Source organism: Rhinatrema bivittatum, chromosome 4 (genome assembly GCF_901001135.1).
Source record: "Rhinatrema bivittatum chromosome 4, aRhiBiv1.1, whole genome shotgun sequence".
NCBI lineage: Eukaryota > Metazoa > Chordata > Amphibia > Gymnophiona > Rhinatrematidae > Rhinatrema > Rhinatrema bivittatum.
The window spans coordinates 106,447,312-106,472,371 of record NC_042618.1 but is presented as its reverse complement, the minus strand read 5'-3'; the positions used below and the strand labels follow the sequence as shown (position 1 = coordinate 106,472,371).

Genomic DNA, 25,060 nt, shown 5'->3' with positions numbered 1-25,060 from the left:
CAGCACACTCAGACTGGCAGTGTGTCACGAAAAGCTGGCAACTTAAACACCCTGGTATGATTACCTTTTTTCACCCCTCCCTGCAGGATCTTAAGCAAGCTACCCTGTGCTCACAGTAAGCTCTTGGGGGCAGGGTTAATGTAACCATATGAATTAACTTCTGTTGCACAGAGTACACTGATGAATGGTGGCCACCAATAAAGAATTGGTGATAGACCTGATCCAAATTTGAGATCCATCAACCTCCAGACTAATGGCTCGGTACTCCTCTGGAGTTCTCCTGTGATTCACAGGTACCCTGTTATAGAGCCAATCAAGCTAGGGCGAGAGAACTTAGTAGAAATGTCCTCTTTGTGAGACTTTCCTCACTCCAAATGACATCAAATCTTCACCGAGGTGTACTGTGCTGTTCGTATGTCTCACTCTAACGTGAGAAACTGGCCCCTAAACCACCATCAACACCTCACCTCGACCTATTAAGATGGCCCTCCTATAGAGATATAATACTTTACTACTAGGAAGGCCTCATAGATAGTCTCTCTCTCTCATAGATGCAAAATAGGAATTATTGCAGGGCAGAAAAGGTTTACCACACCATGCAATACTACCAATATGCGTGGTGCAGTAATTCTAAAATTTCCCTAAACACACTCCTTTTTCTTATCACAGGCGTTATCCATGCGTTAATAATGCATTTAGGGTAAATTGGTAACTGAGGTAATGGAGGTTGAAGTGACTTTTGCAAGGTTAACAAGGTGCATCAGTGGGACATGCAGGATTTGAACCCTGGTTTCCCAGGAGGCCACTTCTTGTGGAAGATCAGAGTTTGTTTCCTGGATCTGCTTTTGCTCCTGTGACCTACAAATGTTATGAAAGCAGTATTTGTTTCCCAGGTGGACGTTGAGCTCTAGTCATCACTCAGCAGCAACACTTACTAAGCTAAGGGGCAGATTTTAAAAGGTTGGCGCGCGGCGTACATTTGTGCGCGCTACCCGGCCCGCACAAATGTTTGCCTGATTTTATAACATGTGCCTGCAGCCGCGTGCATGTTATAAAATCAGGGGTCGTGCGCATGCATGGGGGTCACACTAGTGCACCTTGAGCGCGCCGAGCCCTCAGGGAGAACAGCCGGCTTTCCCCCGTTCCCTCCCCCTACCTGTCCCCGCCCTCCAGCCTGGAAAAAAAAAAAAAAACGTACCTTTATCTCACAAGTTACGCCTTCCAGAGGCAGGCGAAACTTGTGCGCGCTGGCCAACTGCCGGCGCGCGATCCCCCTGTGCCAGAGTCCTTGGCCACGCCTCCCAGACCGCCCCCAGACTACCCCACCATACCCCCAGACCGTAAGCCCCGGGACATACGGGTGTCCCGGGGCTTTACGTGCGCCGCCGGGCCTTTTGAAAATAGGCCCGGCGCGCGTAAATCCTCCTGGATTTACGCGCGTAGGTCTTTGAAAATCTGCCCCTAAATGAAGAGCACACTTATGCCAGGTTCTGCAGGAAACAACCATCTACCTGTCTCTCTGGGCCAAAAGACTGCTGCTGTGATGGCTGGGCTACGAGGGACACGGATTAATAGGGGGAAAACCTTCGCAAACACCTCAGCTGCAGATCTTTCTCCCGCTTCATCAGCGGCAGAGAGCAGGGCTAGAAGTGCAAGAAATACCTCCAGAACCCAACAAAACTAGAACCCTTTCAGCAGTGTCACAACAAACAGCGAAACTGCGCATTTCTTTACCAGGGAGCAGGGTATTAACATATACATAAATCTGACCAATGCTAAAGAAACAAGGACACCAAAACCTGTGAGCCATGTCAGCCAACATGAAACTCCAGCGAGGCAGGGACACAGGACAGAATGGATGGGCCAAATGCTTCCCAACTGCTGACATGTACTGTGTTTAATAATCCCTGCCAGTCAGTGGCACACAATCTGATATATAATGCATTCATAATAATGGTGCCTGTCAGTTACTGAGCTGGTCCATACTTACATTTATAGTTCAGACTGAGCTAAATTAATAATATCGATGGTGGCTTACTCCTTAGGATTGTGCAGGCCTATGAGTTTTAGCAGATGGGAAGGAATTCTCTCAGGCTAGAGGGGTCAAAGAGCCATCTTCCCCAGTGAAACATTGCAGACTCACCAGGATACCTTTGTTTCCCTCGATGAATTCCAGAAACACCTGCAGGACCTGCTCCCAGTGTTTTTGTCCTCTTAAAGTTTGTGTTACAGGTCCCATCGGCTTTCTTGGTGAAAAACAAGAATACCCATTCAGTCAGTCAATCTGTGAATTCAGATGTAGATCAGATAGTTCCCATCACACGGAATTAGCCCCTCACCCCGTTCCTTCTCCCACTCTCCCCGTGCCAAATCCTTTCCATCTTGTCCCTCTCTTCTCCCGGTGGAGCTGCATCCCTCAGACAGGTGGAAAGGGCAAAGGGAAAAGATACAGAGGGCTACAAAAGAGAAGCAGGGCCGGAGCAAAGCAATTTGAAATGAAAACAAAACAAAACAAAACAGAGAAGCTCAAGTTTAAAGATGGGCTTAGGGAAAAAAAACCCAAAACAGAGAAACAGAAGAACAAAATTGTGCTCCTTGGTAATACTTAGGGACTTTCCTTTTCGGTTTTTTATTTTGTTTTCCCCTGGAATGTATCAGTTTTTATTATAATGAACAAAAACGGAAGAAAAGTCAGTGAGAAATAAAAACTGAAAAGGAAGTTCCCTAGTAGTGCTTCAGATATCCGTTCGGATGGGCCAGTGTGAGAGAAATGTGTTTAAAAGGATGCGTGAGGAGTTTCACAGAACAGCTCTGAGAAGCCCCTTGTTTCCTGTTTTGACTTTAAGTTGCCTTAAGGCTCTGGCTATGTGAGGGTTTCCCCCGCATCCCTCAGAACGCCCACAGCTGCAGCAGAAAGATTTCCCCCTCTGGCTTGCAAAGGGCGAATTTCATAAGGTTTAATTAGCCCAGCCCTTCTGCGGACAGAAACCGCAGAGCCTGGGTGCCTGCCCATAAACTTCCTCCTCTGTTGTGTGTATGCAGAGATAATTTACAAACCAATTAGGCGGGTGTGTGGGATTACTGCCTATATTTAAGTGGCCACTGTATAAATGTGCATGCTCTCTCTGTTTCTCAGTGTGAGACGCTCACCACGTTTTTGTGAGTATCCACACAATAGTGCATGTGAGAGAATATATGTTTGCTGTTACCTTTGTACAGATAAAAGACGACTCTGGAAAGTCTCTTGAATGCTCCGAAGCAGTGCACAATAGGTACAAGCAATTTAATTAGTACATGCCACTAATTCAAACATGTCTGAACAACCCCAGATTTAAGTCATTACTTCATACCTGTTCATTCTTTTTTTTTTGGTTTAAACCTAATTCCAGGCTGAACCTGTTTACATTTCCTTCCAACCCATTAATACTGTGGGAAAAGGATACGTCGGCATGCTTCGCGGTCCTAACCCGCCTCCTTATGGGGCATGCTCCTTGGCTTCCTGGAGGCGGGGGTGGGGGAATCCCTCTTATTTATTCCTGATATATCCTCCCACCCCAGACAGCGCATGACCCTCATCAGCCTCGAAGGCATCCTCATCTGCTCAGTAAGGACCACCACCGCAATAGCTGAAGGCATTCCTATCTCCCTGCCTGGTACTGAGCGATCCCTTCTATGGCCCCACCGCCCCACCCGGGCCAGCTCTTCTGCTGACAGGGCCTGGGAAACACTGACAGCCTTTCTGCTGCCATCACACAGTAAAAAAACAACAACCCACTTCTTTCATATGCTGAATCCAACCATGTGAAGGAAAAGCATGGTGGTCTGGACAAATGAACTCTGCAGGCTATATCTGGCCCACGGGCCGTATGTAGTTGGGCAACCCCTGGTCTACGCCACAAACACCCTCTGCTAAAACGGGATTTCCGACTGGTTTTCCCGTGTAATAGGTTATCACACTGAGCTGGGGCCAGGTGGCAGTTTTGGGGGGGTTAAGGCTGGAGGGCATACAACTGAACAGATGAAGCAGAGGTGTTTTAATACACACAAATATTGCTTTGATATCAGTTATCTTTTATGAATAATGTTTGGGTTGCCTTTCCTTAAATGAAAAGCATGACCTGCGCAGATAGCACATGATGTGCTCCTTACTTTAGAAGAGCAGCAAATGGCACAGTTTTCCAGCTGGACATTTTCTGTCTGGGGATTTTTTTATCTTACCTTCGGGCCGATACAGTAAAGTGCACTCCGGTGGAGCGCAACTGTTAGCCCGGATTGGACGCGTGTTTGATGCGCTAGCTTTACCCCTTATACAGTAAGGGGTAATAGTGCATCGAAAACGCGCGGCCAACCCCCCCTCCCCGAACTAATAGCAACCCGCAACATGCAAATGCATGTTGATGGGCCTATTAGACATTCCCGCGCGATACAGAAAGCAAAATGTGGAGCGAAGCCACACATTTTACTTTCAAAAAATTAAACGCCTGCCCAAAAGCCTCCTATTTTTGGGGGCCTCCAACTTAATAACATAGTGATATTAAGTCGGAGGCCCCAAAAATTAAAAAAAAAAATTAAAAATTAAAAAAAAATTTTTTTAAATGTGCCCGTGGCTCACGGGTCAGAAGACGGATGCTCAATTATGCCAGCGTCCGTTTTCCGAACCAGTGGCTGTCAGCGGGCTCAAGAACCGACGCCGGAAAAATTGAGCATCGGCTGTCAAACCCGCCGCTTCTGTCAAAAAGGAGGCGCTAGGGACGCGCTAGTGTCCCTAGCGCCTCCTTTTACTGCGCGCTCAGGAGAGTGGCCTGAGCGAGCGTTGGGAGAGCGGGCGCTCACCTCGGAGCGCTGGCTCTCCTGCGGGTTTTACTGTATCGGCCCACTAGTTTTTAAGCCTCAGGATGAGCATGACTATCTTGCCTTCTTCTCATTCACAGTGGTGCTAGGATGTATCCCAAAATGCACCTCTCTGTGACACCATAGCACTGTACTTTTCATCAGAATGCATTGCCGGTGTCAGCAATAGCAACTCTATAGAAGCACTTTTGTTTCTAAGCATCATGGCATTTCACAGTGAGTTTAGCGGAAGTAAGCATTTTAGTGAAAGTGGCTACTTGTGATAGTTACTGATAATTTAGCAAGGCATTTTCAAAGCCAGGAAGTGTCATAAGGAGTACAAAATACTGATAAGTAGAGATATGCAAACAATCTGAAGTCAAATCAAATCAAACTAAGAGAATTTTGGCCTGATTTGAGTTTGACATAGTTTTCTGATTTTTCCCCAGATCTGTAAAGGAAATTAATCAGAATTTTACCTGTGAATGTGAGAAATTTGAAAAACATGAAGTGCATTTAATACAATTAATTCCACATTAAAAAATAAAACTGGAGATGGATATACAATCCAACAAAATCTGCTTCAAATTTAAAGCAAATTTTTCAAATCTTTCATATTTCTACAAAAATGTTCGGAGAGCCAAGTCAATGAACCTTTAACATTTTTCCCAATTTCGGCAAATTGTTTGAACCTGTTTTGAAGAAATCTGTATGCTCTTACCAGGGAGCACACTGAGCACAGCAAAAATCCTTACAACAGGAAAACAAGTTTGTTTACCTACGGGCCGATACAGTAAAATTCGCAGGAGAGCAGGCACTCCGAGGCGAGCACCCGCTCTCCCAATGCGTGGCCAGGCCACTCTCCTGGTCACGCGATCGAGTATGCAAATGAGGGCCCACGGTAAAAGGATGCGCTAGGGACACTAGCGCTTCCCTAGCACCTCCTTTTTGACAGGAGCGGCGGCTGTCAGCGGGTTTGACAGCCAACACTCAATTTTACCTGCATCGGTTCTCAAACCCGCTGACAGCCATGGGTTCGGAAAATGGACGCCGGCAAAATTGAGCGTCCGTCTTCCAACCCGCGGACCACCGGCCGATTTAAATTTTTTTTTTTTTAAATTTTTGATTTTTTTTTTACTTTTGGGGCCTCTGACTTAATATTGCTATGATATTAAGTCAGAGGGTGTACAGAAAAGCAGTTTTTTCTGCTTTTCTGTACACTTTCCCGTGCTGGCAGAAATTAACACCAGCCTTTGAGCAGGCGTTAATTTCTGAAAGTAAAATGTGCGGCTTGGCTGCTCATTTTACTTTCTGTATCGTGCGGGAATAACTAATAGGGCCATCAACATGCATTTGCATGTTGCAGGCACTATTAGTTTCGTTTTTGATGCACTATTACTTCTTACTGTACAAGGGGTAAAAATAGCACATCGAAAACGCGCAGCCAAACGTGGGGCTAACAGTGCGCTCCGCCAAAGCGCACTGTACTGTATCGGCCTGCTAGTTCTCCATAGAGAGCAGGATGAATTAGCATCCAACCACACCCGAACAGACCCAGCTCTCAGGGTTCAATAAATCTTACTGAGCATGTGCGTGAGTTCCAGCACACGCAGTCTGCCTTGCGAATCCTTAAGCTCTTGCGAGGACGTGTATTAATCCCCTTTTTGAGAATTTAGTATTTGAGGTCTCTGCCCCCCCCCCCCCACCACCACCATTGCAGTGAATTTTTTCACAAACTACCTCAGCAACCCTTGAACAGTACTTTTAAGTACTACAAAAAAAAAAAAAGTTCAAAATGTCAAAGGGAAAACCGAAGCCTAAGAAAGCTGCGATCAGTAGCTTCAAAGCCTTCATTTGTGGGTGCTGGATGTCGATCATGGATACCCATGAAGTGTGCAACAAACGCCTGGGCCTGGATCATGATATGGGAAACCACTCCAGCGGAGGGCGCATGTCACCCAGGCCCGGAAACTGGAGGACCTCAGGAAGGCGCCAACGGGCAAGAGCCCTAAGCACCGGCATAAGAGTGGGCATCGGAGCTGCTGCTCCTCCTGGAGCGAGGCGTCATCAGTTGGCATCACCCACATGTCATGACCAACTCAGCCCTGCTTGTCAACGGAGAAATAAGAAACTAAAATGGCAGCTCACAGGGAAAACAAAGAAACAACATTTTCTGCACAGCTATTAGGAAAACAGAAATACAAGCCGAAAGTGTGTGTGTGAGAGAGATGGGGAGAGGGGTGGGATGGGGGAGTCAAGTAGGGGAAACAGATCCCAGGGCAAGGCAGCAAGGAATCTCTATCTTCCAAAAATAGGTTTTGGCAATACTTCCTCTTTGAAAGGTGCCTGCATTAAATCTGTTCCAAGACAAGATGCACTTAACCACTGTGATAGGCATTATGTTCTCTTAGTGAATACAAGAAAGCAACCTGTAAGGAAAACCTGGAAGGAGATCCTGTATGTAAAAGAAATCAGAATAGGAGGGTGCCAAACTCCCAGGAGGCACAGGGATTCTGGAGGGGAAAGATCTTCGCAGGCTTTTCCCTATCGAGAGGATGAAAGAGGCCCGGGCATGGTCGGAGAAGAGTGAGAGCTTGCCTGAAGGAGGGGCAGGGCAGGAACAGGAAGGAGCTCTACTAGAACCTGGATGAAGAGACACAGAAAGTGGAGACATTGAGCAGCCCTGAGGACGACCTGAAGTCAATGGACTTGGGAGACGATTAATGGAGACCCCTCCAAAAGAGGACACATTCATGGAGACTGCAGGTCAGGAGTTTTAAGTGGAACACTACCATAGGGTGATGTGGTTGCACAAACAGACTACGGTGGGAGGTGGCAGAAGGAGGTGGGAGGTTCTTAGGGAACCAGGCTCATAGGGCACAGCCAAGCTTAGGCTGTGCAGGAAACAATTGTGAGCAGTGTGCAGGAGGATTAAGGAGAAAATTGCTTTCTTATCGTATGAGTTTGAGATTGATGTGGTTTGATACAGTAAAGCTAAAGAGACTTTAAACTACCGGGATAATCTGGGACTATGTGTACTTAAACCCAGCTCACCAAGGGGCCGATGCAATACAGTGCGCTCAGCCGAGCGCCCTGTATACCTGCAGTTGGACACGGGTTTGTATAGGCGCTAACTAATCCTGTAGAGGCAGCATTCACAGCCCCTGAGGGGGAGTGAATCCCAGTCATTGCACATCCTGACTTCTAGTGGACAGAATTTGGATCCACAATTGCAGAGTTCCAGAAAGAGCCCTAGTGCCTGGCTCCTGGCCAACAACAATTGCTCCAATGAATGGGCTGAGTGAGTTAGTAGGGGATTATAAAATCTAAGAAAAATCCCTGGGTAGTTTCAAATGAAGGCTCATGGCAACAGATCCTAGCTCCAGTTCCAACTGAGCTGGTGGGAATCCAGAAGGAGCAGAAAGAACCTACCAGGTCAAAAAAAATAAATAAAATAACTTGGCAGATTGTTCCTGGATGTATCTGAGAGCAATAAAATCATTCTAAGCTCTAGTACAGCACCCTATAATATTTATTTCTGATTGGTGGCAATATTCAAAAACACAGAAGAACACAACCCGACATTCATTAAAAGGAAACCCAAAGCTGGTTTTATTAAAACTGGGCCTCTACCAGAAGTAAGAACCTTAGCAACCATAAATGTGGAATGCTTCAACTTCAATATCCCCATGAGGATGCAACAGCTGCCTGCAAGGAATACCTGCAAATATGCAAGCTGTCCAAAGGCAATGCAATGCAACTTGTAACATCAACATTACCACATCTCACTTGGTTTGTGTGTTCTAAAATACGGAACAAGGATGGCACCAATCTACTGCATTCGAGGCAACACTGAAAGCCACAGACATGCCCACTTGTAATATCAAATCCCTTCTCCAGCTTCCATCCATTCACAACATTCTTCTCATTTGGGCTGCTTGTGACCAGAACTTTATCGTGCATGCCATCCAACTACAAACTTTATATTCAGATACTCCTTCATGCAAATAACTACACACATTATTTTTTCTAAATGCTATCACTTTCATATAAGACAAATTAAAAACACACATCAGTTGGAGGACCAGTAGCAAAAGCTCATTCTCCAGAGCAGACAGCAAGGGGTTAACATTCCCTAGTTATGTCACCTGTGTTAGTGAGCCTCGGTCTCCATCTTCCCCCTGCCTATTAGGCCGGTCACACCAGCACAATCCCTATTTATAGGAGCATATAACTACATGTATAATTTTTATAGTTGTTCTATTCTAGTTTCCCAAATAAAGTATCCTTGCATGCTATCTCTGAAAAGTCCTGAGTTACTTCTGCTTCACAATAAGTATTTTCCTGGAGTCACTGCTGGTTTGGACCCTGATTAACTAGACGGGGCTAGACTGGTACCAGAAAAAATCCTCAACATCCATGTACCACAAACCTACTGCCACCTACAGAATGATAGCTTCCACTCCAAACACATGACGCACGCCCTCTAAAGTCCAAATATGGCATATAGGGAGCAGAAGGTAAACTCTTCCAGATGAGAACTTATAACTAAATGCTACAACTTCTCAATCCACAACAAACAGTAAGGGCTGCACAGCCCCTGAGGAGGTCAAAAAGTGGCTTAAATAGAAGCCTGGGATTGGAAGAGTGCCATTCTTCTTTTTCCATCTGGTCTATGGGAGAAGAGAGAAAAAAGGAAAGAAGACCAAGAATCAAGCTGAGAGAGAGAGGGAGAAAAAGTGGGGGATTAGAGTGGGGCTAAAGGTGAGGCAAATTATTTCTGTCCTGAATGCTCTGACCTTAATGTACCCACAAAATTTGGGACATTTTTCTGGAAACACAGGAGAAAGAAAATCTGTCCCAACACTAAACGTTCTGTCATAATCCCTATACCACACTAAAAAGGAATATAAAACTCCACGACTCGTTTACCTGCAGTTCCTCCAATATTGGTTTACCTTATCATGGGCCACATGTCCTAAGGGATTTCTCCATTTTGTATGCCTGCCAAACGTTTTGTGCATATGGCCCTGTGTCGTGAATGCTCAATGATAGAACAGCGACTCTTTGACTGCTTTCACACACTTCTGGATTAGTTAGTCTGGGCTTCACTCCTCGTTCTTTCATACTGTGGAACTACTTCAGGATTGAACGTGCAATAGTTTCCATTTATGTTCAAATTTAAGTCTGGAATTAAGACTACAAAACTCATTTAATCAAGCTGCTGGTTACTTTTGGAATAAAAAAATGGCAGGCTGTAGAGAGAATGGTGCCTCACAAAAGAAAAAGTCACAACAGCTTGAATTGAATGGGAAACTAATGTAGCGCTTAAAAGTACAGGGGCAAGGTGGTCAAAACGAGAGGACCCAGGTACAGCAGCTAAATAACCACAAGCCCCCAGGGGCAGAAAGTAAATGGTAAAATCTTGTGAATACAAGGCAGTGGCAGAGAGGGCCCTCGGGGAAGGGTCCTGGAGTGCAGGTGGGCGAGGATACCAACTCTGCCCCAGTCCAAAACTCAAAAGATGGGGGACAGAGAAGAGAGGCTGCTAGGAGGAGACTTCACAGCCACTACAGAAGGAAGAGTTCTGTGATATAGGAGGAGCAAAATGTTTGTTATGAGGAGCAGCTTCGTATGTGAGGTAGGAGAAGCTAAGACTTTTTTTCTAACTCTGCTTAGTATTTCAAAGGGATGTGCATTAAAAACACGATGAATGAGGCCATTTTCGTTCTTTCTGAAAGGAAAAATGGGAATATTTTTGCGCAGAGAGGGTGGTGAAAGCCTGGCACACTCTCCGGAAGAGGTGGTGAAGGAAAGAACAGTAATGGATTTCAAAAGGACATGGGATAAACACAGAAGATCCCTAGAGGCTAGAGAATAGAAATGAGGAACTGGGGTAACCTTTGGAAAATTTTGGAGTAATATTTCTGCATGAGAACATAGAGTAACCTGTATGTAGTGCCAGTTAAAACCCTAAACACCTTGCTGGGCAGACTGGTTGGACCATTTTGGTCTTTACCTGCCGTCATTTACGACGTTGCTATGTAAACAATGCAAGAGAGAAACTACCTCCCAGAGAAGAATTACTTAATGTGGCATTAATGAGTACACGCTCCCTGTTCATTCTGCAGGATGAATGTTAACAAGGAGTGAGTCTAGCCCCAGGGGACAGGATCAGAATTAACACCACCCAAGAAAAGAGTAGAAGGCAAACAGTTTAGCATATACCACTAAGCATCAGAATACAAGCCACAGTCACATCAGCATCTCTCTGACCCAGGACACAAGGCTGACAGTCTGGAAAGCTACCCTCAAAGTAGAAGAACATGGGAATTTTACATTTAGGAAGATAGCTATTGCACTGGAGAGAAGGGTGAACAGGACATATCACGTGATATGAAAATACCAGTGAAAGCCCACAAAACGTCATGGAAAGGTTGGCCTTGTTAAGTAAAAGAAAAGCATGCAAAGTAAAGTAACATCCGTACACTGCTTTGGGTGACCTCTTTTGAGGCTGGGAATGTGGTCTGGAAATCTGATAAATAAATATTTGGGAGCTTGCTCTAGCAGCTCCACCCTGCCTTTGCTCACTATGTACATGTGTGCTGCTTGGCCGCCACCATAACTGGACACTGACAGATTGTTGTCCATTTTTATACTTGTCTAAATTATTTGGAGTTTGTGTATATTTTTTGGAAGCACTGTTTTGCAATGGGTCTGCACGGTCCTTGATTTAACTCAACGCCTCTGTCATATCACTACAGCAAAAGTGTCCACATATGAACCTTTCCATTAGCTTATAGCTCTTCCAGCTATCAATTACTTAGAAAATAAATATGCTGGATCTCATTATCTTAATTTGTTTAATGAAAAATGTACAACTTCATGGACCCCACTTATTACAGCTCTGAATAAGCAAGGACTTTGCATAATTTATCCTCATGCTGATTTGCTAATTTATTTTTTTAACAAAATCCCATATAATCTGTACTTTTCTTCCCTATGTAAGAATTTCAGCCTCATCTGCAGTTCTTTGACTGAAGAAAGGATTTTCATAGTCCCTAAAGTCTGCATGTGAAACATTCATTGGGCAGCTAAAGGTATCATCTCTTAACAACCACATTGCTGTTTTAACAAATTTTAAATCCAAAATAGTTACTTTATGTTGGCACACCGGTATCTCCCTCCTGAGAACTGATTCTCTCTCTAACAGATGACTGCAAACTCAGCTTGCCTGCCCAAAAACAAAGTTTCTCAACTAAACTGTAGACATCGCAAGAGCAGGATGGCTTGCATAATGGAAATGAGGACAGGCTATTACTGGAAAGGCATGATCGCCTAGTGTGGGATGATTTGCCTACCTTTATCCCCTCAATTCTAAAGCCCAAAGTAGTAGTTGAACTGATGGTCTCTCGCCACTGCATGTACCGCGGCTTGGTTACTGCCTCTCGTGCATTCTCTTCCTCTGTGGGTGCCAAAGGGTCCACTTCAATCATTTTCTTGTACATGTCCTTGCGCAGTTTTGGTTTCCCACGAGCTTTGATCAGTTCCTCCTCCAGATACGTTCTGCAACACAAGCAAATAGGGATGAAGCTGGGGGCATTTCCAGTGAATATCAACCACCAGGCACCCATAAAGTGAAACTAGTTATGGACTTCCAAACACCAGAATGAAAAGTCATACTCCCTCTATATATATATCACAGATCGCTTCCATGAAGAGTTGTCTCAAGTGCATAGGCTGAAATGTTAAAGCAGCAGTGAGGAGCTTCACGAGTGAACAGACAAAAACTGAGCTTCTCCTATCCTCAGAGGTTCTTTATTCAACTCCTTTCCCACCAAAAGCAGGGTTTAGTATCTCAACGAAAAGAACAGTGCAGGGTTTCCAGAAGTGAATGAAGATGAGCACTGGATTCTCCTTTCTCCCTAATGTTATGTGAGCTGCAGTGTGGAAAAACCAAGTAGATCAAAAGGTAGCAGAAAGGGAAGAGGAAATAATAAGAGGCTAAATTGACTGAATCTCTCTTTAGAAATGCTAGCTACGAAAGGACAAATGGGGAAGGGGTGATAAACATAGGTCCAGAACATTAAGTCATAGAAACCAGTTCTTGACAGATCAGAAATACATCTTCCAGATACATTCCAGATCTATAAAGAATAGGTCGATACAGTTATGCCGCGTTAGAAAGAGTGCGGCAGTGCCAGGCGCACCCTCGTTCCCCGCACGCACAGTTCTCTTCACCTACCGCTCGATACTCTCTTCAAATTGCATGCAATGCATGCCGCGTCTGCAAAGCGTTAGGCGAAGGTTAGGCCCGCACAACCCATTTTACTGTATAGAGCTCCTATACAGTATCCTGGGTGCGTGGCCTAACGCTTCACGGCCACGCTGGTATCTGTCATTTCAAATGTCATTTCAAATGACATTTGAAATGACAGGTACCAGGAAGTGGACAGTTATGTTCTCCGATGCTCGGCAAACTTTTCCCCAGCCCCCGCTCACCTGCCCTGGCCGCGTCCGGTCTCCGGTGCAGCCCCAGTCCTATCCCCTCCTCCCGGAGCAAGGCTGCTTTTCGTGCCCTGCTTCGGGAGGAGAGGAGAAGAGACTAGCAGGCCCGAGCCTAGGATTGCCTGGTCGTCGTCGCTGATGTCCGGAGGGGGGCTGCAAAAGTAAGTCGCTTCGTCGCTTTAAACCTGCCCCCTCCTCCCGAAGCAAGGCTGCTTTTCGCGCCCTGCTTCGGGAGGAGAGGACAAGGGACTGGCAGGCTCGAGCGTAGGATTGCCCGTCTCTCCCCTCGCTCTCTTGCTACTTTTTTTTCGGGGGGAGGGGTTTTCTTCGGGAGGAGGGGACAGGACTGGGGCTGCACCGGAGACCGGACGCGCCAGGGCAGGTGAGCGGGGGCTGGGGGAAAGTTTGCCGCCTACCCTTACCCCTGCCTCTAACGCAGGGGTAAGGGTAGGCGGTAAGTTAGCAGGGTAACGCGCGGCAAAACGGCAGGGTAAAAAAGCGATAGTCGGGGCGCGCGTTACTGTATGGGAGGGAATAGCTAATTCGCTCGTTTACATTTAATATACATGCCGCGTGCGGAAGGGGGGTTACCCGGGGATTTTAAGAGGCGGTAGGGATGAGTTAAGGGGATAGTGTATCGCGGGAAGGGCTAACGCGGCCGGAAAGTGAGTAGAAGGTGAGTTAGGAGCAGGGGTAACCGCGGCCGCACTATACTGTATCGATCTGTATGTCGGAACACCGACAACGTGACAAGCATGCCATGTTCCACAAAATTACTACAACCTGTAATACGTCTTTCTTTTCACAGCTCACATGAATTACTGGAGGTGTTTCTTGGAACATGCACTGTGCATGGCGGCTGGAAACTTGTAATTTTTGGAGGCATGTCCCAGCTCGAGTCCTTGCCTTCCCCTCTCTGGACTAGCATGAATCTACATGTGAAGGATCATTTCTCACTTTGCATGCCACAGTTTGGAAAGATCCTTTATAACATTCACTATCTCAAGGGTACACACCTGACAACTGGAAGCAAAGAGCTCTTTTAGTTGTACATCTTTACAGCAGGATTAGCAATTTTATAAGTCTCTGAGAGATCAGTCTCTGAGAGACATCAGTCCTTCTCTTAGCAAATTATACTGAAGAACCCTGGAGCCTTGTTTCCTATCCGCATTGGCTGTGGTACTCTATGAAGATTCCCAGTTCCTCTGTACACTGATGATCATAGTTTTACTATTTCTAAGCCTGCAGTCTTCTCTGGATAACTCTTGCATTCTATTCCCAAAAGTAAAGACAAGTGACTTTCTCTTCTATCAGCATCAAAGTTGCTCCTAGATATGCCAGACAAGAAACACTCAGCTGTTTGTGTACTGCTTCAGCTCAGTTGTGTACTGCTTCAGCTCACAAATTCAAACCGTACTGATCCTCGGAACATGTTATTTGAGGAGAATACGGCTAGGATGGGATATGAGAAAAAAAAGTCTTCCACTCCAAAACTTCAGCCATAACTTTCAACTCATTACAATGTAACGCTATTATAAGTATGTGGTCACTTTAACTGCATCATTAACCTCCAACAAACTTCAGTGGCAACACCTGTTTAAATATTAGAATTGCACCTTTATACAAATGGGGGGGGAGCATAAAACTATCACTAATTAGTGACTTGACAGGTTGGCAGATATGATCATTGCACCTCCTAAGTAGTTTTGGCTTTGCTTTACAACAAACACATTGTGGTCCGATAGAATGTCTAAATACTCCATGTTTAAAACATTTCTCAGACTATTCCATTAGCCAAGGGGTTTGTTTGTTGGGCAATTTCCTCCCTGCTCAGTCTGAACCAGGATTGAAATTCTGGTGCTATGAACCCTCATTTACATCCACATGGGAATTTTTTCCTATATTGTATAACTTCCCCCCTAATGTACCTAGTCTGCTCACTGCAATGGTCCTGGGCCATGGGCCATACATGAGGGCTCCTTCCAGAATCCTGGAATCAAGGGCCTTGAATCTTGGTGTCACCCTTAAATGATGACCACAATGCCCTCCCCAACAGAGAACTGAACACTGTAATCCAGGGAGCAGACCACCCAACTCAGGGAGGAATAGCCCAGTGGTTAGAGCAGTGGGCTATGAACCAGGAGACCAGGGTTCAAGTGCTGCTGTCACTCCTTGTGATCTTGGGCAAGTCACTTTACCCTCCATTGCCTCAGGTACAAACTTAGATTATAAGCCCTCTGGGGATAGAGAAATACTTACAGTCCCTGAATATAAACTAATGTGATATGTCAGTATATATAAATAAACAAACTGGGGACTTTTCACATTGTGGTTTGCAGCATGGCTTCTGAGCCACAAGGCTGGCCCAGCCAAGATCCCTCATGAACTGGTGTTCCTGATTTTCACAGCTCCATCACTTTTGTTCCTAAGGGTTTTATTTCAGGGATGAATTCATTAAGATGAGGATTTAGTCTGACATATATTAAAGGTAAATGAGGATCCCATTAGTTAATTATTTTTATATGATCTATCAACAAGAAATTAATTCAAAGCAGGGCTGGTTTCTGCTCAGTTTTTGTACTGTCGATCTACCCCACAATACAGAAAATCATAAAACAGATTACGTAATTGGTATTTACAGCCAAGAAAATTAACAAATCAGTTAAATAAGCCGAATGAAGTGGGAGCCTGCATTTCTGGTTATTAGTAAGGAAGAGTCTCTCACAATCCTCACCAAAGTCAAAGACAATGTCCACTGCAAGCCCTGGAAGATACTACAGCAAACTAATGCAGGTCAATGCAAAACAGGAACAGTTTTTAGGAAGTCCCACCTGATTCCCATCTTGCAGTCCATAACACAGGGCCCTTCAAAGTTGGTGAGTAAATCATCCAGCTGAATGTAGTGTTCACCATCTCTCTCTACCACCCCATGGTAGGCAGGAATACAGCAGTACAGGGAGTCATTCATCAGTAGCTCAAAACACACCTTCTCATTCTCCGAGAGGCGTTTCAGAATTGTTCCACAGGCAGCTGCTTTGAAGCTCCCTGCAAAACAAACATGTTGAGTTTTAAGCCTTTAGAAAATATTATGCACCCACTTCATTCATCCAAAGAAGCAACTTAAAATGGTGGAGAACAATGTATCACAGTATTTATGAAGAACCTATTGCAAACAATTACTATGACTTCCACCCACCATGTGTGAAAAATGATACCTGAATCAGATGATCCTCCACGTTTGACAAATTCTAAGTAAGAATGAATTACAAGTTTAGGAAATGCATCCAAACTTTATTAATTCAATACATAACAGGAATAGCTAAGGCAGGATTACCATTACAGGAAATAGCACAGCTATCATGTTTGTGCATCTGGATATGTAGAAATAAAGAGGTCCATATTCAGAAGCATTTAGCTGGATAACAGAAATTATCCAGCTAAATTAATATTTGGGCACTTATCCAGCTAAATTCTAACCGGATAACGTTTTATCCGGCTAAAATTTGGCCAGATAAATCAGGGGCGTAAGTGGGAGGAGCTGAGTTAGCCAGATAACCTATCCAGCTAACTCTCAGGCCGATACAGTAAGGACACGGTAGAAAAAGTGCGGCAGTGCCGGGCGCCCGCTCGTTTGCCGCGTGCACAGTTCGGATCACATACCGCTCGAAATAGTATTTAAATAGCATGCAAATGCAAGCCGCGTCCAAAGCGCGTCCAAGAAGCGCAATCCATTTTACTGTATAGAGCGCTATACAGCGCCTATATAGTATCCTGGGTGCGCTGGTACCTGTCATTTCAAATGACATTTGAAATGACAGGTACCAGGAAGTGGATCCCAACTTAAAGCAAAAGAAAAGGATCAGAGAAGTATAAGCCGGCCTAAACTCTTGCCTGCCCAACCTAAAATCCAACGCACCGGGAAAGCCACGCTTCAGGATCGGGCAAACTTTCCCCTAGCCCCCGCTCACCTGCCCTGGCCGCGTCCATGGGTACCGGTCTCTGGAGCAACCCCAGTCCTCTCTCCCCTCCTCCCGGGGGTGGCCGGCGGCGAGAGCGAGAGCGGCTTCAGCAGCCCGGGGTGGATCGGGCGCTCCCCATGCGAGGCACGGCTTCCAGCAGCCCTCACCGGCGATGGTGAATGAGCGCATGAGCACACGCCGTGATCTTGGACGTCCAGCCGGGCGCTCAGGTGCATATCAAGGAAAAGAGCTCCCTTGATACATCCAGGCTTATGAGTTGAAACATGGCCATATCAGCATCACTATGATGGGTTTGAGAAATCTACATTTGTGGGATTGGGACTTCCTATGCACCTCTGCAGCAGGATTTTCCATGAAGGCACTAAAATCCCCGGTGTATTATGATGAATACGTTTTTTTCCTGATGTGTTTGGAGGGTTAACATGCAAGACTGTGAGGTATTTATGATGCTTTTGGATACCAGCGAGCCAATTTACATGGTAATCTTCCTAGCTTGTTTGAAATCCTGACACTGTGGCTTGATTTATTCCTATATGCCTGGCTGAGGTGTGAATACGTGCATTTAATATCAGTCAATTGTTCTGACCCACTTTGTATTTTGAACATTGGCTTTCATCATTAGGGTGTGCCCCTTGTTTGGATTAATACTGAAGGATGCATTAGAAACCCACTCTGTGCCTACTGAGGGGAGGAGGGTCAGCCATGGCCTCCCCTGGTACTGGCTCTAGGCAAGGAGAAGGGGGGTGAATACCAGGGCCAGTTTTTGGGGTGTGCAGTACCTTCCCCGACATTTATTTATTTATTTATTTAACACTTTTTATACCGACCTTCATAGTAAATAAACCATATCGGATCGGTTTACATAAAACAAGGGTATAACAGAAGCAATAAATAAAAGTAATTAACAAGAGAAGAGAATAAGATAAAGTTACATTTAACAAGGAGTAAAAAACTTGGGAAGCTTAAGAGCTGGAAGGAAGTTAAAGGCCAAAAAATAATTAAAGAAGCATAGTCCAAAAGGAATTTGGATTAAAGCAAAAGATGCTTTAATCAGTAAGTGCCAGAGTTCTTCGTTTGAATGGTTGTAAGACTTTAATCTTCTACGTCCAAGTGTGGATAAAGAAGACTAAGGGTTGTCTGGAGGATCATCGAAGGCTTGGTGGAACAGCCACGTCTTAAGTTTTTTTCTGAATGTAATGAGACAGGGTTCTAGTCGGAGGCTTGAAGGAATGTTGTTCCAAATAGATGGACCTGCTATTGAAAAAGCTCGGTCTTTGGTCGAGGAAAGGCGTGAGGCTTTAGTAGGGGGGTAATTCAAAGTACCTTTATGATTATCTCTAATTGGCCTATTGGAGGAATGAAGTTTGAAGGGTATTTTAAGGCTGAGATGGAGTTGGTGATGGATGGATTTGTGTATTAGGGTAATTGCTTTGTAAAGGATTCTAAAATTTACAGGTAGCCAATGTAGGTTTCTGAGGATGGGTGAAATGACATATCCTGCATGCCCATCCCCCCCCCTTCTGATGCAGCCTGTGAGCTAAAGAAAAGTGTAACTGTGGCACGGATCCTCCTCTGAATGTGCCCGTGGAACTGAAGAAGAATTCTGCCAAGGCCCTGTCTCCTTTTTAGAGGAAAGGAAATAAAAACACCTGATGTGGGGCCAAAGAGCCAGGTGCTGCATTTTCTGTTCCCTAGGTGATCTCCCCCTCCTAGGAGCCAGATCGGCAGGTCAGGGTCAGGCCTTCTAACCACTCCTTCAGGCACAAATATATGACCTGAATCATGCAGGAGGGACAGCGGCCGTGGGTTAGAAGCACCAGGCTATCAGCCCTCTTCTCCTACTGGTCTGGCTCAGAGGAAGAGGAGCGTAGAGAAGCAGGCCATTAGGAAGGGAGAGGCCATGCAGGCAAGAGGAGCAGCTTCAAGATCCAAGGGGCGAGCAAAGGCTTGATGGAGAGGAAGATGAGAGCAACGATGTAGATAATTGGGTTGAGGGAAGTGTGATGACTCTGTGATTGGCGGGGAGGGAACAAGAATCGAGGGACTGAGTGGAGACTTGACAATTGGATGAGGGGGACTTGACAATTGGATGAGGGGGAGAGCAGGCACTGGGGGATTAAATGGGGACTTAGGAAGAACTCAGAGATTAGGTGGTGGGGAGAAAGAGAGAGAGAGAGAATGGTGGAGCCTAGGTGGGAGGATGTGGTACCTGGGTGGGGGGGACCTGGGAAAGTAAGAGAAACAGACTGGTGAGCCAGAGTGGACTGAAAGAGGGAGACTGGTGGGGTCAGGGTTGGGGGCTTGTGAGAGAGAAAGAGAGACTGCTGGTGATGAGGAGAAAGTTCAGAGTTGACCCCAGAGTTGACCCCAAAGATGAGGCACTCTGCTACTATGCATTTTGGTTTCAAGAATTTTGGTATGTGAAAGGTTGGCCACCTCTGATATAATCAGGGACATAGTTTTGAGGTATTGCCCCCTACAAATTGTAACTGACCTGGTCATCTGCAGTGGGAGCTCTCCTTGGTGGCTGGGCCTCCAGACTCCAGAGGCATTGGATTTTTTAAATTATCATTATTATTTATACAGTCTTATTGTATAGGAAGTCGCAGAATATAATTGTTCAGTGTGAAGCACAAGATAGCTTACATAATATAAAACATTCTGTAACATAAAACCACAATACAGTGACATTCAATTCAAATAAATAAAATCCTAAGTAATCATAAGCCTGCTGATAAAGAAATGCTTTAAATTTTTCTCTGAACTATAAATAATCATGTACTGCTCTCAATTCTCTTGGTAATCCGTTCCATAATATATGTCCCATATAAGAAAATGCTCTAGAGCGCGTTTCTTGCAATGTATAATCGCGCAGTGAAGGAACAAGCAGAAAATTCTGATCTGCTGATGCTAAACCTCTAGTGGGAGCATAAGGCTGTAAATACTTTTTAAACAAATTAGATTATTAGCACACACAATTTTATGAATAATCATTTAATATTTTAAAGGCTGCTCTCTGCTGAATAGGAAGCTAATGTGAATGTCTTAATGATGGGTAATACTGTCATGAATCTTTACAGTTTACCTTTGATAGGAGACTATTGTAGGCTGTCGGCCACCAACCTAAAATCTTGATATGAGACATAGGATTTTAATTTTCTGATTACCTTAAGCTTATAAAAAGCAGATCTATGTGGAACTTTAATGTCAATCTTGAGTCCACCATAATACCCAGATTATGTGATTCTGTAATCAGTTTCATACCGACATCCCCCAACACCTGACCAATAAAATTTAAAGCAGTGGATAATACTGACACCTTGCTGTCAACTGCCACCTGCACCAGGGACAGCACAACGCACGTGCACCGCTGCATGTGCTGTGTTCTCTGCTGTCGAATGTCAGGCACGGACTGGAGTCGCCACCAGGATGGACGGAGAGAAGCAGCAGCATGTTATGCTGCACAAGCATTCTGCTTTACTCTCTAATGTGCCTCATGTTCGGGGAAATGGCACTGCCAGGCTGCCGTGGACTCTGTTGGAAGGAGTAGTGCAGCAGGAGGCTCACGGCCATGATGGTGGTTTTGGGTTTTTGTTTTGTTTTTTTTAATCGCAGTCACATGGTTCTAGGTGCAATTTTGCATAGGAAAGAGCATCAATCAACAACCAGGAGATGGTGATGATGGTAGAAGGCAGCCTAATAATGGGGGACGAGACGGGGAGGAGGGCTGGATTCAGTCTTTTTGGTGAGAGGGGGGTAGGCGGAAGCATATGGTGGTCAAGGGGGAGGAAGGCTGGATCAACCCCTGGCCTTGTCCCTTTAAGTTGAATCCTAAGGTAAATAAAAGATCTACAGAGGTCCAAACTGTATCATTAACATTGAAAGGCCTCGCTTGCACTGATGGTGCAGAAGTACTGAGCAGCACTCACATTATATTAATGATAGTATCTCTAAAGACTATAATTTATATTGTTCCACAAATTGCATTCCTAAAGGAGGCTTGGTTTATACCTGTTTTTGTGCACAGCGGGCTGCAGACAACCCCTAGTGAATCATTAAACAGGAACCCAAGGCCAAGAGCCTGCTCCAGGGGCTGCAACATGAACCTAATCTCTGAATACTAACTAGTACAAAGTGTGCCTCAAGAGTTACTGTAACCCCTGCGGCTTTTCAGTTGTTTGAACAGCATGAGGTAAAATGTGCATTTCAAGGCAAAGCAATCTCTGATTAGGCTGAAAGAGAAGTGGCCTTGCAGGCTTCACCCAGGCAGGGAATCCTGTCAGTCAGCAAATTCTGAAGCTGACGGAGGCTGGGTGTTTACAAACCTGTGCACAGAAGGAAAGAAGACCTAGCCAGTCAGGGCGTAGGCCACATAACTGGGTGGCTGTCCTGAACTGAAGACAGAAAAGTGGGGGAGAGGGCCAGGATAGGGGAATGGACAGGCTTGGTAACAGACTCAAAGGTAGATTGGGGGGGGGGGGGGGGGAGAAAAGATAGCAGGGCAGCCAATAGAGAAAGGATACCAATAGGGGTCCTAGGGAAAGTTTAAAGGGGGCACTGAAGGGACAGGGATGCCAGTAAAGACCAGAGAGCACATGACTACATAAGGAGTTACTGGTCCTTCCAATAGTAGGCCCTCCCTGGCACAAAAAAGGGAGCCACACCGGTACAGGGATGCTCAAATGCCAGTCTGGGCCAGTTGGTGCCTTTGTTTGGCAGACTGGAATACTTTTCCTCAGACCATAACTAGGGTGGTCTGGGGAAGGCCATAAAAGGGTCATGCTTGTAAATATGTTATCAGCAGACCATGGTAGGGCTGGTCTGGGAAGGCCTATCAGGATGCCAGGTTAAATAAATGTGTTTACCTAGGGTCATGGTAGGAGTGGCCTGGGGAAGGCTGCAAGGGAGGCCATGGAAAAGTGAAGCAGCCGCACATAGCACAAAGCGGCCATTGCTACAGGCCTGGGCCAATGGCATTCACAGAGTGTAATGTGGCCGGCCTACCAACTGTCATGAAGCAGAAAATTGAAGGGGGGCCGCCTCACCAGTGTTATCGATTACAACTGTATTTATTTATTTAAAATATTTATATTCTGCCTATACTGACTTTGTCATGCTCGGCGGATTACAGCAAATCATCAAACATTGTTTATGTTTAGATTTTATTAGCATGCAGTAGAGCTCCCACAGGCCGGTGAGGGGTAGGGTTACCAAAAGTTCTATACGCAACTGTTATATTTTAAGGTTATATTTCATGCTGAAGAAAAGCTGTGGCTGTTTTTATCCATTCAATAAAGGTTCAAGTAGAAAATGTTTGAGAATGTATCATTACTCTATTAATAAGGGACATGATGGGGTGACAGCAGCAAGGAAAGGCATTAAATGCCTCAGTTAGCATTTCGTAGAGAATAAGGGGAATTGTATCACCTGTTCGGTCAAACCACATTGGATATTTTGATACCAAGACTCTGGTCACATAAAATGGGGAACATTCAAATTTCAACTACCTTCATACAATTTTTTTTTAACTGGTAAGCCATAGTCTCATCATAATTACCCCTTTATGTGCCATGTTGTCTCCTAACCAGAAGATGTTTTAAATATTTTCATCTATGCATATAAAATGTTCTCTTGTGAGCGTTTTTATCAATACTTGTAAGCTGTTCTCTTATTTATATTTCATTTATATGCATATTTAAAAGCTTATCTTTCAAATAACTTGCAGTGATGCTGCATACTCAATAGCGGTAATTCATTCACGGTAATCCAAACCTGATATTGGAGCTGCAGATTGACATCCAAAGCTGCCTCAATATTTAGATATCAACCTGCAATGCCATTATCAGCCCGGTTTAGATTACCGTGATTGAATCACCACTATTGAGTATACGGACATCACCACAAGTTTTTTTGAAAGATATGTTTTTAAATATAAATATATATATATATATATATATATATATAAATGAAATGTAAAATAGAAGAATCTCTTACAATAAATAAATAAAAATAGAATAAATAAGTATTGATAAAAATGATCACAAGAGAACATTTTATATGTATAGATGAAAATATTAAAAAAAATGTTCTGGTTATGAGAGAATGTGGCACATAAGGGGTAATTATGATGAGACTATGGCTTACAGATTAAAAAAAACAATTTTTATTGCCGGGTAGTTGAAATTTGAATGTTCCCCATTTTATGTGACTATAGTCTTAGTATCAGAATATCCAATGTGGTTTGATTGGACGGATCATAGTATTTAGTAGTGATATTATGGGGATTTCACCCATTTAAGTGGATTAGTTTATTCTCGCCAGTAGCTGGGATCACACCTTTTGTCGGAATTAGTCTGTTTTCACGGCTGTTTTCAGTCTTGAAAGCTGTTTCTTGGCATCCAGACTCACGTACGGTGATGTTACTACGTTCCCAGTTTGTTGCGCTCCTTTCCATGGACGACATAAGTCTAGCAAAGTGTTCTGCTAGGGGGCAGTCCCCATTCTGCCAGCCCTTTAGAAGAACGTTAAAGCACGCATTTTTGTGGGTTTTTATATACCGTCATTCGGGTTTGCTTGACATTTTGCACTCGGCCATGACCACTATGCCACGCTCTTTTTTGCATGGACAAGTGCCCTCGCTGAATTATTTAATGAGAAGGAAGCATATCTTGTTGGTGAGAGCCTCTTGATAAAAAAAACCAAACACCACAGCATTGCTTTTTCCATTTCAGATGACAACAAGGTCCTTGCATGTCCAAGAGATACCCACACCAAAATAACCTCAAATGAATGCATGCATTCATTTATAAAAAAAAAAAAAAGATGTGCCTTGTGCTCTCAATTATATTTAGAAATTCTTATTTTAGATTTTAACTGATAAACACCAATAACACATCCCGATGTCATAAATAAAATAAGTGCTATTTAGATAAACACTGCCCTTAGTACTCTCTCACCTGCACCCTCACCCTCCTTGCCTGCTTTGGATCCTCCACTCTGTTTTTATGCCTTTTCCACACTGAGGACTCCTCAGCCGCTTAAGAAATGCATATGTTAGAAAAGGTAGCAATAGTGCCTGTGCCACAAAAACTCCAGTGAATACCAATTTTTCTGCCCTCAAAAGAACCGTATTTATAAACCAATTTATAAACATCTAAAAACAGAAGTCCTACACATCTATGATCTATAGGTCTTTCTAAAGATCTGTTTTCCAGAGGTGGCAAATGAGAAAAAGCCCTACATCATCATCATATCCAGAGAATGAGCCTGTCAAAGTAATTATAGGTAGGATGAGCAAAAGCACCAAGCTTCTTTCTTTTACTAGAATCATTGTGCTTGTTTTATTAAGTATTTTTCCTAAAAATATAAAGTCAGAGAGATTATATAGTTAATAAAGTCCCCAATGTGACTTCCCCTTTTGTGTTACAAATAATAATGGGTGGAATATCATTGTAGAGCAGATGTACTCAACATCTGGCACATAGCGAGAGACTTCAGCAGCAAACCAAGTCTCAAAAAGCCTCATTAAATGATTGTTTCCTTCTAGTCCTGGAAGCTAAACTCGAGCTGCTTTAGTATGCGCAATTATACAAATTCTGCAAGGTAAAAGAACCGCACTGAGTGCCCTGAGGCTCGCTTAGCACTGAGTGACCCAGTTTCTGAAGGATGACTTTAGGCCAATTCTGGCTTTTTGACACCTCCTTGGTATTTGTAGTGCAAATGGAAGAGACAGAACTACTAAA

At 44.4% G+C, this 25,060-nt stretch overlaps 1 protein-coding gene across 1 annotated transcript in view; it reads right to left on the bottom strand.

Annotated features, from left to right (window-relative positions):
- ITPKA (inositol-trisphosphate 3-kinase A) overlaps positions 1 to 25,060 on the bottom strand; it is a 125,540-nt gene that overhangs the window by 9,521 nt on the left and 90,959 nt on the right. The window contains 4 exon segments of the mRNA XM_029598619.1: positions 2,144 to 2,197; positions 2,199 to 2,246; positions 12,192 to 12,396; positions 16,170 to 16,383. Coding sequence (XP_029454479.1) covers positions 2,144 to 2,197; positions 2,199 to 2,246; positions 12,192 to 12,396; positions 16,170 to 16,383 — 521 coding nt within the window.